The 12,120-nt window shown below is 44.3% G+C and overlaps 1 protein-coding gene across 1 annotated transcript; it reads right to left on the bottom strand.

Annotated features, from left to right (window-relative positions):
• Window positions 1-186: 186 nt before the first annotated feature.
• Window positions 187-4,710, bottom strand: LOC121763621 (BRCA1-associated RING domain protein 1-like). The gene is made up of 13 exons (XM_042159681.1): window positions 4,475-4,710; window positions 4,303-4,356; window positions 4,168-4,226; window positions 3,954-4,049; window positions 3,621-3,865; window positions 3,168-3,485; window positions 2,908-3,008; window positions 2,091-2,277; window positions 1,879-1,988; window positions 1,315-1,405; window positions 993-1,158; window positions 781-899; window positions 187-617 (listed from the first exon to the last, which is right to left on the bottom strand). The coding sequence occupies exons 1-13, from the start codon at window positions 4,561-4,563 to the stop codon at window positions 273-275; spliced, it is 1,980 nt and encodes a 659-aa protein (XP_042015615.1). The 5' UTR covers window positions 4,564-4,710; the 3' UTR covers window positions 187-272.
• Between the last annotated feature and the right edge of the window lie 7,410 nt (window positions 4,711-12,120).

Genomic DNA, 12,120 nt, shown 5'->3' with positions numbered 1-12,120 from the left:
CTAATCAACAGTATCTTATGATGTTTATTAATTTTACTTTGTATTTATAGTTTATACAGCGCAGTAGTAGTATGCCTTAATTATTCAAATGGATACTATTGAAATGGAGTTCAGAAAATTCACTAATTTCCAAATCAATTGAAATATATTCCTCCCCAATCCCACAAGAATATGAACCCCGTCCCATAAGAATATGAATTCTTTCACTTTTAATCCGTCAACAAGAATCCAATCTCCATTAACAATATTTTAATTACTTTTTTCAAAATTAATCAGGATGAAAATGGCAAGATTTTACATGCAGCAATGGATTCCAAGATCCATGTATGTGGAACGAGCCGAGCATCTATGTTTCTCGCCACGTCCCCTGCTTCTGCTGCTCTCTTCGACAAAACAAAACTTGCTTCCGTTGCTGAACACCCTTGAGGCTTATCATGATTGTAAACTACTAAAGTAGTCGAAAAATCTTCAAGACTTTGCCTTTCTGAAACTGCTTCCTCCATGCTCTCAATAGTGTTGCCTCCACCGGCTCTAACCAAGCCTAAGAGATCGTTCTTGTAAGACGGAACGAACTCACCATTGAAGTAAAAGCTCAATCCATGGAAAAGCTTCGGACCCTGTCCAACAAAATTCACACTGATTATGTCAAGAAACTTATATCCAACAATGAAAGCATTTTATTGTTAATCACCAACTAACTTTTGTGAGTACTACTGTTTTCTCTCAATGTAAAATGTTCAACGATTAAGAATTTGTCACTGGTTTAGTAAGTGAACTTACATTCTCTGATGCTCTCAACCTGGCAGTTCTTGGGCCATCACGAAAACCGTGATTGTCCAGGTTAACTTCATAAGGTTCTTCATCAACAGGATGATTTGCTTCCGCACAAGCTTTTATCCCTGAAGGAAATATGGGGAAAAAACCAGTTACCATCCCCAGGCTTACAATCTTAATGATATGCTAAGCTATATTTCAAGGTTTTCGAGGCTTACAATCCATGGAGAGGACCCATTTTCCATTTAAGATGGCCATGAGAACTTTCAGAGTTCTGCTACATGCACCGTTTGAATCTGTAGCTGCAATCACATGGGTGACATTTGGGTTCCAGAACTTGTACATAGTAGCACCAGTAGTTTTAGCTACGTTAGCCACCAAACACTGAAATGTGAGAAGAAGAAAAAACAGGAAATTAGCCTCTGGAACAAAATCATAATCAAGTGTGCATATTCATAATACTTGAAGCAAAAGAGAGAGTCTCTGTGAAACATGATGAATGACGTGGTTTTACTAAATAAACATAAAATAGAAACCAACCTTCTCCTCGGAAGATAGAGCAGATCCACACAGAACCAACTGTTCAGGCCTACTTGGGGAGGTTGAGCAAATATTCTGCTGTTCAGGTGTACTGCACTTGCAACAATAGAAGATTATAAACAGGTCATTACCTCTTCGACCGTTCCCAGCCCAGCCAGTGCAGTGCTATCAAGAAATTTATAAAAATCAACTTAAATCTGTTTGACTCCTAACATTCTTTCTAATCTCATTAGATTAAGCAAAGGTCACTCACACTTGTGCAAAAGCTATTCAGTAGAATGTTAAGCAAAATTCATAGAAAACCTGCACATTGTATTTAGGAGGACTATTTAAATAATTCAAGTGAACACATCCTTCTTTAGTATCTCCTATTTGCTGGAAAGAGTAAACATGTTTACCAAATAGTTGGAAAAGATTAAGTTAATGACTTAATGTTATGTTAGAAGCTACTGACCAAGACAAACATTATCCCAACAGTGAGATGCTGTTCTAGCTAAGAGTCTATTATTTCCATAAAATATTGAATTACAATATTGAGTGAGTAATATGAAGAAACTTCCTTACATTTCAATGGGCACAGAGCACTTCTCTCCAATGGGACGCTTTCTGGAGTTAGACTTTTCGCTTGGAAATTTAATTGATTTATGAGCTGGACAAAGCATTAAAAATTCACCCTGTGCATCACATGCAGGTTTATAAGAGATCAGACCAAGGGGATCAAACTAACTGAGAGGACAAACTAAATAAGTATTACTAGGAAAATATAGCCAGCTTACACAGTCCCATCTGCAGCCTAGCACCTCCAGAGCACAAGGAATGTGATAGCTTCTGCGGCAGGACTTTGCAAAGCAGCCAAGAGCTGCTCCCTTCAGCCCACAACCACTGCACTTGAGCTTAGAAGCTCGCGTTAATTCAGACTCCAAATTCACAATAGTATCATTCACAAAATAGACCTGAGGGGCCCTGTAATAAAAAAATTCAACAACATAAATTAAGTCAAGGTTGGCTGCTTGAGCATAATTTGCACTTTTTATCAGGCATATAATGATGAAATGGACCAACATCTCAAGGAAATGCATGTCTCAAACCTTTGAAATATGCAATAAAAATGAAGATACTTTAAACAAGAGGCCATAGCAGTCCAAAATGATTTGTTACCAAGACAAAGTTATAACTTAAAGGGGAGTGGCACAAGTGCACATTTTCTTGTCAATTTTCCAAATTCTTGCAATTTAATGAAGACATATTTTACATATTGGCCGAGATATACTGAAACTTCTAACAAGTGAAATATTTATATTTGTGACAGCTATTTATATTGTCAATTTTCCATATTCCTACAGTTTCTTTATCAAAGTATTAGTTTCCAAAATGCAAGACATATTTTTACAGATCAGCCAAGATATACGGAATTTTTTTATGAAGTGGTATATTTATATTGTATCAGAAATTATATTACTAGCTAAAAAGATTTAATAATATATTATAAGAGTAAAGTTCACACAGACCAAAGTTATTGCTCCTCCTGCATAGATAAGGATCCAATACCAAAATGTAAGCAAAATAAAAGGTTATTATAAGAAAATTCTATACCATTCTATGCATTTGATATGGACAGGTATTGTCTTGGAATAAGCTGCTTCATCTCTTGCTACCTCCTTTCCGCCAGCATAGTGCAGCATTTGGCCAGTTCCCTGCCACAACAATTCAAGACATTAGACATGTCAAACCTAGAGTAAAGCACAGTGACAATCTGGCACCTTTTAGAAATACTCCATTAAAATAACATCAACGAAGAGTATAGATCAACTTCATATCAAGGGAACTAAAAACATAATCTTTGTTTAAATTACTTCTGTTATCTTTGAAGAATGGCAAAGAGCACAAATATATCCATCCACATTTGATGCATCCCAGGGTGCAGTTGAAGAAATGATGGAAGCATCTTCTGCGGATTTGCAGTCCTCAAGCTTAGAAGCTGCAGCATCAGAATTAGAAACTAATTTCTGGCTGTATGTGTGGCTTTGCAAAGCTGCACCAGATGGTCCATAATTTAGCTTCTTTTGTCTCTTAGGTTCCCTTGCATGATATGTGTCGTTTGTATCCACCTCACCAGAAACTATGCCTAATTGATCTCCAGCAGAGCTCTTAACTCTAATTTTACCTACATCCTGTAGATTGAGCTTTGAAGCATTAGAGAAAAGAAGTGCATCATGTCGTATCACATCAATCCAGCAAATGATTGGTGTTATTTATCGCAGAACAACAGACTTTACAAAGCATGAAAATGAAGCCTTGAGTCTCACCTCATTTCTGCAACCTGGACTTCTATGTTGATCTACATGTTTAGTATCAACAGAGGAAGGGGAGCTGCCAGGCCAAATTTCTAGAGCATGATTCACATCTAATTCTTCTGATACAGAACACTTAGCTGACTTAATCCTACTTGGAGCAGGGTCAGGGCAATTATCATTCGTTTTAGACACCATCACACCAAGGTTATTTGTCACTTGATCAGTCACGATAGATCTCAAAACTGGGATATTAGAACCTACAGAACCGCAAATCAACATAAAGTAAGTGCTATTTCAACATAATAAACTAGAACTAGTTGTTTTCTTTCCTTTGTTACTACTTACCAGTAGATATAAGCGGCAAGATCGAAGAGTTGAAAGTAGCATCCAGATTTTTGTAAATAGCCGCAATGTTCTCCATGTGAAAGGCTGGCCTGATTTCTGCAAGACAAGTTTTTTTTATCACCCAGCAATTGAGTTTACAGTTATGAAACCAGAAATGCCAGCTAGAGACTGAACTTGACATTTCTTGAGTGAAATTGAAAAGTAAAAACAGCACCTTGATTGGTAAAACGCTGCTGACACGCGGGGCAATGGCTGATAAATTCAACACATGAACTGCAAGAATAATTGGGTAAAATCAGGGATCCTAAAAATGAGAGGAAGTCAAAATTAACAGGCCCGGTCAACTCACTTGCAGAAAACGTGATTGCACGGAAGCAAGATCGGCTTGTTAAGCATGTTCAAACTATAGGAAGAGAAGAGGAATGTGAGGATTCATTTTTCAAACCAAACGCGCAATAATACATAGAATCTAGGCAAAAAATGAATGAATATTGGTGAAAATCGAGAGAAATGTGAATTACCATAAAGCGCAATTGAGCTCGAATCGAAGCTTCTGGAGGTGAAAGATGCAGGGATTAAGGGACCTGGCGACGCTCTGAATCTCAGACATTGCGATTCCTGTTGTTTAGGGTTTAGCAGCAGTGGTGAAGTGGAAAATGCTGGATTGGTATTGGAATTTATGGGGGAAGGGGATGAGAATTCAAATATAAGCGGGAAAAGCAGCGTCTTGCCTTTGGAAATTTTCAACTCCCGCGGACCGCCCGCCATCAATCTACTACTCAATTTAATTAGTCTCTGAAAAAGATTGGCTCCTAAAATAGAAAAATTCAAAATTTAGGGATTTATCCTTGTAAGCTATGAATAGCTTATAAAACATTTTATTTCTCTCTTTACGTTTTATTTTTTCGCTTTCCATCTATATTTCATGTAAATAATTACAAATAGTATAAAAGAATTAATAGTATTATTTTCAAGGTATGGCTTGAGGCAAAGACAATATTGAAAATCGAGGCTGATGGGGTGCGTACTAAACAAGCCCAACAGCAATGACGGCCCATCAGCCCAAAGCCCAAGGAAGAGTATGAGTTCGGCATTACCAAAGAGTTCGGCCTCAGCCTACAGCTCGGTAAAAGCCAACAAATCAAGCTCTGCTCTCAGGTCGGCATCAAGCTCTACTCTCAGATCGGCAACCAAAGCAGTTCGGTCTCAGTATTCGACCGAACAAGGAGTTAGTGGACCCATGCAGGATTTCCACAACTTCCAACACACCCACTACCACGTGGTGTCAGCTCAGGCCACGGTCGTAGGCCATGACCTACGCTACATGCAGGACCTCCATGACCTCCACGACATCCACAACCATCATTAGTGGTGATGCAAGCCACGATCTTAGTTCAATGTATAAATAGAACTTAGATCAGATAGAAAAAGGTTAAGCTCTCTAGAGATAAAACATCATATAGCAAGTCTGTGTTGTAAGCTGTAATCCCAGATCAAGCAATACAATCTTGCCCTCCCTTCTTCCCGTGGACGTAGATTTACTTCAGTAAATCGAACCACGTAAATCTCTGTGTCGTGATCTGTATTCTCTACCAGCATTTACTAACATCAGAAATTCGCGGATTCATCACTGGCGCCGTCTGTGGGAAACAGAGAACCAAATTTGTGATAAAGCGAATTTTTGACCCTTTTTCCACCCCAAAAAAATGCATACCAGATCACACACTACCCGTAATACCGTTCGTGAAAACCATGAGGAAGCTAGTCCAGCCCGCAGGTCCGGAAAACAGCCTCGGGAGACATCTACTTCCAGTTTTCACGATGAAGGAACAAGCCGCTCAAAAGGTCCACACACCGAGTCTTCCCAGCAGCCTGATTTGAGTGAGGCTGTCAAGCTGTTCTTGGCTGAGAAGCAGGATGAGTTCTTAGCCTTCCTGCAAAAGAGCCAACAGCCGAAGACGAAAACGGTGGGTTCTCCTTCCTCATCCAGACATGAAAGTCACTACCGCAGTAGTGCCGTGTCTTCCAGGAAGAAGAATCCTCAACCCCGACATGTTCCTGTTCCTCCTCGGTACCGGAATCACAGGAGATCTCCATCTCCTCCATACCGAAGAGATGTCGGGTTCGCCATGTACGGAGCATTGAAGACTCCGTTCTCGGACGATATCACCCGAACTCCCCTTCCACAGAACTACCGAACTCCGTCGATGACTTATGACGGGTTGGTGGATCCTCATGACTTCCTGGGACGCTATCAGTATAATATGGCGAACCAAGGTCTCAATGAGGTCCATATGTGCAAGCTGTTCCCCGAGCTGCTTATCGGGAACGCAAGAAGGTGGTTCGATAGCCTCCCCCAAGGCAGCATTAGATCTTACCGAGATCTAATGGAGGCTTTCCACAGGAGGTTCTTTCAGAAAGCGGAAGCCCGAATCACTTCGGCTCAGCTGCTTTCTATACGTCAAGGTCGCGACGAAAAGATCAGCGACTTTATGACGAGGTTCCACAAGGAATGTCTACAAGTAGATTATCTCAACGATCTACTTGTCATTTCGGCGTTCCAAAATGGAATCCTGCCCGGAGCTCTCTACAGAAAGCTCGTGGAATGCAGTCCGCAAACAGCTCAAGAGATGTGGGACATTGCGGACAAGTTTTCTCGTGCCGATGAGGCAGACCGTCGAAAACGGTCTTTAGACAGCTCATCTAGAGAAGACAAAAAGAAGCCCGATCATAGCGATCAGAGGCTTCCTCGCCGAACACCTTCCCCACCAAAGGAGGGATAGCGGTCATCCGAGGTGATCGAAAAAGAGCAAGTGTGTTCGCAGATTGCGCTTAAAAGTGCCGAGCAATCAGTTCGGCACCATCAAGTATAGCAATCACAGCAGCCGGAGTCAGAGGCAGGCGAAATGACCGAAGTCACACCGGACTCGATGGTGTACGGCACTGAAGCCGTGATTCCGGTTGAGATCGGCGTACCCAGTCCCCGAACTCAATTTCTCAGCAGAACTGAATGAGGACGGACTGAGAGCCGAGCTAGATCTTGCCGAAGAAAGAAGAGAATTGGCATGCATAAAAGCAGCCAAGTACAAGGAGCAAGTAGCCCGGTATTACAACCAAAGGGTGAAGAAGCTGCAATTTCAAGTGGGAGATCTCGTCTTGAGAAACAACGAAGTAAGCCGAGCAGAAAAGTTGGGCGAACTCGAACCCACATGGGAAGGTCCATATCGGGTGTCAGAAGTCCTCGGCAAAGGGTCTTACAAATTGACTCACGTGTCAGGAGCACAAGTACCCCGAACATGGTACGTTTCCAACCTCAAAAAGTTCCATTTGTAAGAGACAGTCCGGTCAGTCAGTCTTGAGTCCTGTTCGGTCAATGTGCTTTCTTTGTTTTGCTTGGTCTTTGTTTGTCTCTGTGCGTTTTGTCTGTGTGTTTTGTCTGTCTCTGTGCGTGTCGTCTCTTACAAATGTTACTGAGGTATCTTGTTCTTCGAAGGCTGATCCCCTTCTTAGAACATATACAAGCCAACGATTGTGAGTCAAAGCTTCTAAAGAGGATACAAGACCACAATTCAGCTTAAACAAGCAGTTCGTCTGAAACGAACTGCAATAAGCCAACGATTGTGAGTCCAAGCTTCTAAGGAGGATACAAGACCACAATTCAGCTTAACAAGCACTTCGTCTGAAACGAACTGCAATAAGCCAACGATTGTGAGTCCAAGCTTCTCAGGAAGATACAAGACCACAATTCGGCTTAAGAAATAAGCACTTCGTCTGAAACGAACTGCAATAAGGGAAAGTCCGATCCACGCGATAAACCTCGCCGAATTAGGACGACCAAGTTCGGTCAAAGAAGTTTACCTCATAAGACCGAGGACGACCATGTCTAGTCAAAGAGGTTTACTGCATAAGACCACTTCGGTTAACTGGGAAAGTCCGATCCACGCGATAAAACTCGCCGAATTAGGACAAGGGAAAGTTCGATCCCGGCGACGAAAATCGCCAAATTAGAACACAAAGACGAGTCCGGTCAAAGATGTTTATTTCATCAGACCAAAGACGAGTCCGGTCAAAAATGTTTATTTCATCAGACCAAAGACGAGTCCGGTCAAAGATGTTTATTTCATCAGACTAAAGACGAGTCCGGTCAAAGATGTTTATTTCATCAGACCAAAGACGAGTCCGGTCAAAGATGTTTATTTCATCAGACCAAGGACCAAGTCCGGTCAAAGAAGTTTACTTCATAAGACCAAGGACCAAGTCCGGTCAAAGAAGTTTACTTCATAAGACCTAGGACAAGTACGATGAAATTTTTTTTCGCTAAGCTGTAAATACAGTGTTAGAAGCGAAAACAAAATTTCATTTTTTCAAATCTTGTTCGGCATACAACTCCGCTACCCTACAAAATGGCGTTACGCTATTACAAAGGACTATTCTACTGTCCGGGGTTGCTAAAGTTGAGCCACCTATTCACAAAATCCTCTGGAAGCCGAGTTCGGTTGTTCCGAGCAGATGAAGAATAAGCAGGTCGACGAGATGCTATCCTCGACCCAACACCTCTTCCGCGAGCCCCAGAAGCTCTAACCCCTCGGCGATGAAGAGTCTCTGCAATAAGCATCTGCTGATCTTGCTCGCTCATAGTCACAACTCCTCGACGAATTTCAGTCCGTCCCTGTCTTGACGATTCCGGTTGCTCCTGAGCCCGTTCTCGTCTTGACGTTTCCGGCTGTTCCGGAGTTCGTTGTTGACTTGGAGTAGGATTTTGAACAAGGGAACCAGAGGCTTGATCTGGAGTGCGAGCATCTGTTGGCGGGAAATGCCTAAGGAATCTCCCGATTGAAGGACGCCGGGAAAGAATGATGTCGTACCGAGAAGCCCAGCGCCGTAATGATTTCACAACTTGTTGGCAAGCCGAGCTCTCCAGCGCATTGTTCCTCCGGAGTACATGATATTCCTCCCACAGTTCGTCAACTCGACTCTGAACATCTGATATGGTCACTCCCCCGCGCACACGGATGTAATCCTCGTACGCAGTCCTCTCAGCAATGGTCGTATTCAGCTCGGCCTCCAGATCCCTCTTATCGGACTCTAAGTCCTTATTATCGGCCTCCAGCTTCACTAAACGAGCCAGAAGCTCGTCATTCTTCGTCTGATCGGCTATAGCTCTTTTCTCAGCTTCGTCTAAAGCCGAAGAGTACAGCCGTTTCCAGTGAAGTATCTCCATCTCCTTGAGTACAAAGCAGCTATATTAGTTCGGCAGCTGTACCGAGCAGATAGTAAAATACAACAGGAATAAAGGCGAGTACGAAAAGCTATACGAAGACAAGTGTAGAGAATTTTTCATTCACAAGGAAAATTTTTTACACTAGGAGGGCTTCAAAGCCATTTTACAAGGAAGAAACTAGACTAAGAGAAGGGAGACGAAATCATACTCCGCCAGCTTCGTCTCCGGCTCCTCGGCCTGGTTCAGCTTCTTTCTCCTGAACTACCTCAGCCTCGGCCTCGCATCCTGCCGGCCTCGCCTCCGCCTCCTGATCGGCTTCCTTCTCCGGATGCCCGGCCCGCTCGACTTCGGCCTCCCGCTCCAGCGGCTCGGCCTCACCCTCTCCGTTGTAAGTCGAAGCGGGTGAAACGGGTCCCACGGAGGCAAAGATAGCCTCCAGGTTCTCGTCCCGATCAGCTCGACAACTCCGGACTCGGTCTGCAGAAAGCAGGACCGAGGATGAAGCGAGCTCCTCAAGGAGCGGCAGATTCTGAAGCCGAGCTGCTATCTCTCGGCTGTACAGAGGCAGCACGACGTCGGCCCCCTGCTCGCCCTTATCGGTAATTAGCCTTACCAGACTACCGACAAAGGCCGAGAACTGGCTGCTCAAAAAGAGTTTCTCCGTGTAAACACGGAGAGCCTCCCCCTGGGCAGCCACGGCGGCAGCCTCCTTCTGAGCCTCCCGGTGCTTCGTCTGCTCTTGCAGGATGATGAGCTGGTTTTTGGCTGACCGGGCTTCATCCTGAGCCGAGATCCTAGCAGCTCGGGCCCTCTCAAACTTGGCCTCAGCCTGTTCGGCCAGACTACGAGCAAGATGCAACTTCTTCTGCATCTCCTCGTAGTCGTGGGATGCTTTGGAGAGCTCCACGGAGACGAGCTTGGCTCTCTGAAGATGAACAAGGAAAAAACTCAACAGAATGGCCATCAAAAAATGTGGAAAAGAAGCCAAGTCAGAAAGCTTACCTCCACAAAATTCGTCGGCCATTGAAAAGGCTCAGGGACGTGTTCCGGGATGTCTGCAACCACCTCGGAGATGACCAGGTCTTTCCCCGGCATTCTTGGGGACTCATGAAATTTCCCCTTCCCTTTAGCCGAACACGGCTCCGGCTCTTTCGGATCCGAAGAAGAGGTTTTTTGCCTCTTCGGATTCTTCTCGGCTTCAGACGCCGAGCGAGGGGCTCTCTGCCTCTCCGGCTCCACAAGCTCGGAGGACTTTCGGATAGCCTTGTTCAGCATGTACACTGCCAAAAAGCAAGAAAGCAAGGTTAGTTTTCTTCGTTAAAGCAGTAGAGCATAAAGATAAAGAGAAATCCTCACCCTCGGCCTCTTCGTCCGAAGACGAGATGTCGAACACGACGTCGCCCTTGACGAGCTCAGACTCCGTGTATTGTTTCCTAACTATGGGAATCTTGTTGAGCTCGCCATCGAGCTCGTCCAACGGTTCAGGCCGAGGATGACGGATAACGGACTTCGGCCCTCTCCAGGGAAAACTAGGAGCCGCGGTCCTATCATAGTAGAAGAAGCGGTTTTGCCACTTCGGCCACTTCGTTTTACAAAAGGCCCTAAAGGGCTGTACAGGGATCAAGTAAAACCAAGACCCCTTCCTCTTAAATTGAAAGAATTTAAGGATCGCCTTCAAAGACAAATCCCTTCCTAACATACGGAGTTCGGCAGCGAAGGCCGACAAGTGCCTCCAAGAGTTCGGAGTCACCTGGCCCAAAGGAAGCTGAAAAAAATCTAGTAAATCTATAAAGGCAGTAGGGAGGGGGAAACGAAGCCCGCATTCTAAGCAGGCCTCGTACACGGTGGCGTAACCCTCCGGCGGGTCGTTAGCCCTATGATCATCGTCGGGAACCACCGCCTTCCCCCCGGGAAGAAGATATTTTTCGTGTAGAGATATCACGGTGTCCTTACTCAAGACGCTGTGAAAGTACTCTACGGTCTTCTCCCCGGATTCCTTCCGGCTAGAAGACCCCTTATCCCCTTTCCTACCGCTACCCGACTCCGAAGAAGAAGAAGAAGACATTTTTCTTACTTTTTGAAGGTGAAGAAAGTCTGAAGAAATTCTTGAAAGCGGAGAGAGAATTTTCGCAAAAAAGAGAGAGTGCAGAAGAAGCAGTCGCAAAAGTGCTTCAATGATGAAGAAAGGAGGTATTTATCAGATTCGGCGAAGATTTCAAAATCGTCGCACCGTTTCGAATCCCACCTTTTCAGGATTCAACGGCCGGATTTTACTGTCGCATTTAATGCAAGACACGTCCCCTGACATCAGCCTCCCCCTTGCCCTTATCCAGAATGCCGAAGTGACTCACTTTGCCGAAGTGATTCACTTCGCCCTTCGGGAGGGGTAGTGATGGGGTGCGTACTAAACAAGCCCAACAGCAATGACGGCCCATCAGCCCAAAGCCCAAGGAAGAGTATGAGTTCGGCATTACCAAAGAGTTCGGCCTCAGCCTACAGCTCGGTAAAAGCCAACAAATCAAGCTCTGCTCTCAGGTCGGCATCAAGCTCTACTCTCAGATCGGCAACCAAAGCAGTTCGGTCTCAGTATTCGACCGAACAAGGAGTTAGTGGACCCATGCAGGATTTCCACAACTTCCAACACACCCACTACCACGTGGTGTCAGCTCAGGCCACGGTCGTAGGCAATGACCTACGCTACATGCAGGACCTCCATGACCTCCACGACATCCACAACCATCATTAGTGGTGATGCAAGCCACGATCTTAGTTCAATGTATAAATAGAACTTAGATCAGATAGAAAAAGGTTAAGCTCTCTAGAGATAAAACATCATATAGCAAGTCTGTGTTGTAAGCTGTAATCCCAGATCAAGCAATACAATCTTGCCCTCCCTTCTTCCCGTGGACGTAGATTTACTTCAGTAAATCGAACCACGTAAATCTC

Source organism: Salvia splendens, chromosome 14, assembly GCF_004379255.2.
Source record: "Salvia splendens isolate huo1 chromosome 14, SspV2, whole genome shotgun sequence".
NCBI lineage: Eukaryota > Viridiplantae > Streptophyta > Magnoliopsida > Lamiales > Lamiaceae > Salvia > Salvia splendens.
This window is presented reverse-complemented; position numbering and strand designations above follow the sequence as displayed.

Bases quoted from the DNA above. Each gene is read 5' to 3' on its own strand.
- LOC121763621 (XM_042159681.1), bottom strand. From the start codon at position 4,563: ATGTCTGAGATTCAGAGCGTCGCCAGGTCCCTTAATCCCTGCATCTTT. The intron at 4,227-4,302 runs GTGAGTTGACCG...TTATTCTTGCAG, and splicing joins TGCAATCACGTTTTCTGCAA to TTCATGTGTTGAATTTATCA. The intron at 1,989-2,090 runs GTAAGCTGGCTA...TGTGATGCACAG, and splicing joins TAGGCTGCAGATGGGACTGT to GGTGAATTTTTAATGCTTTG.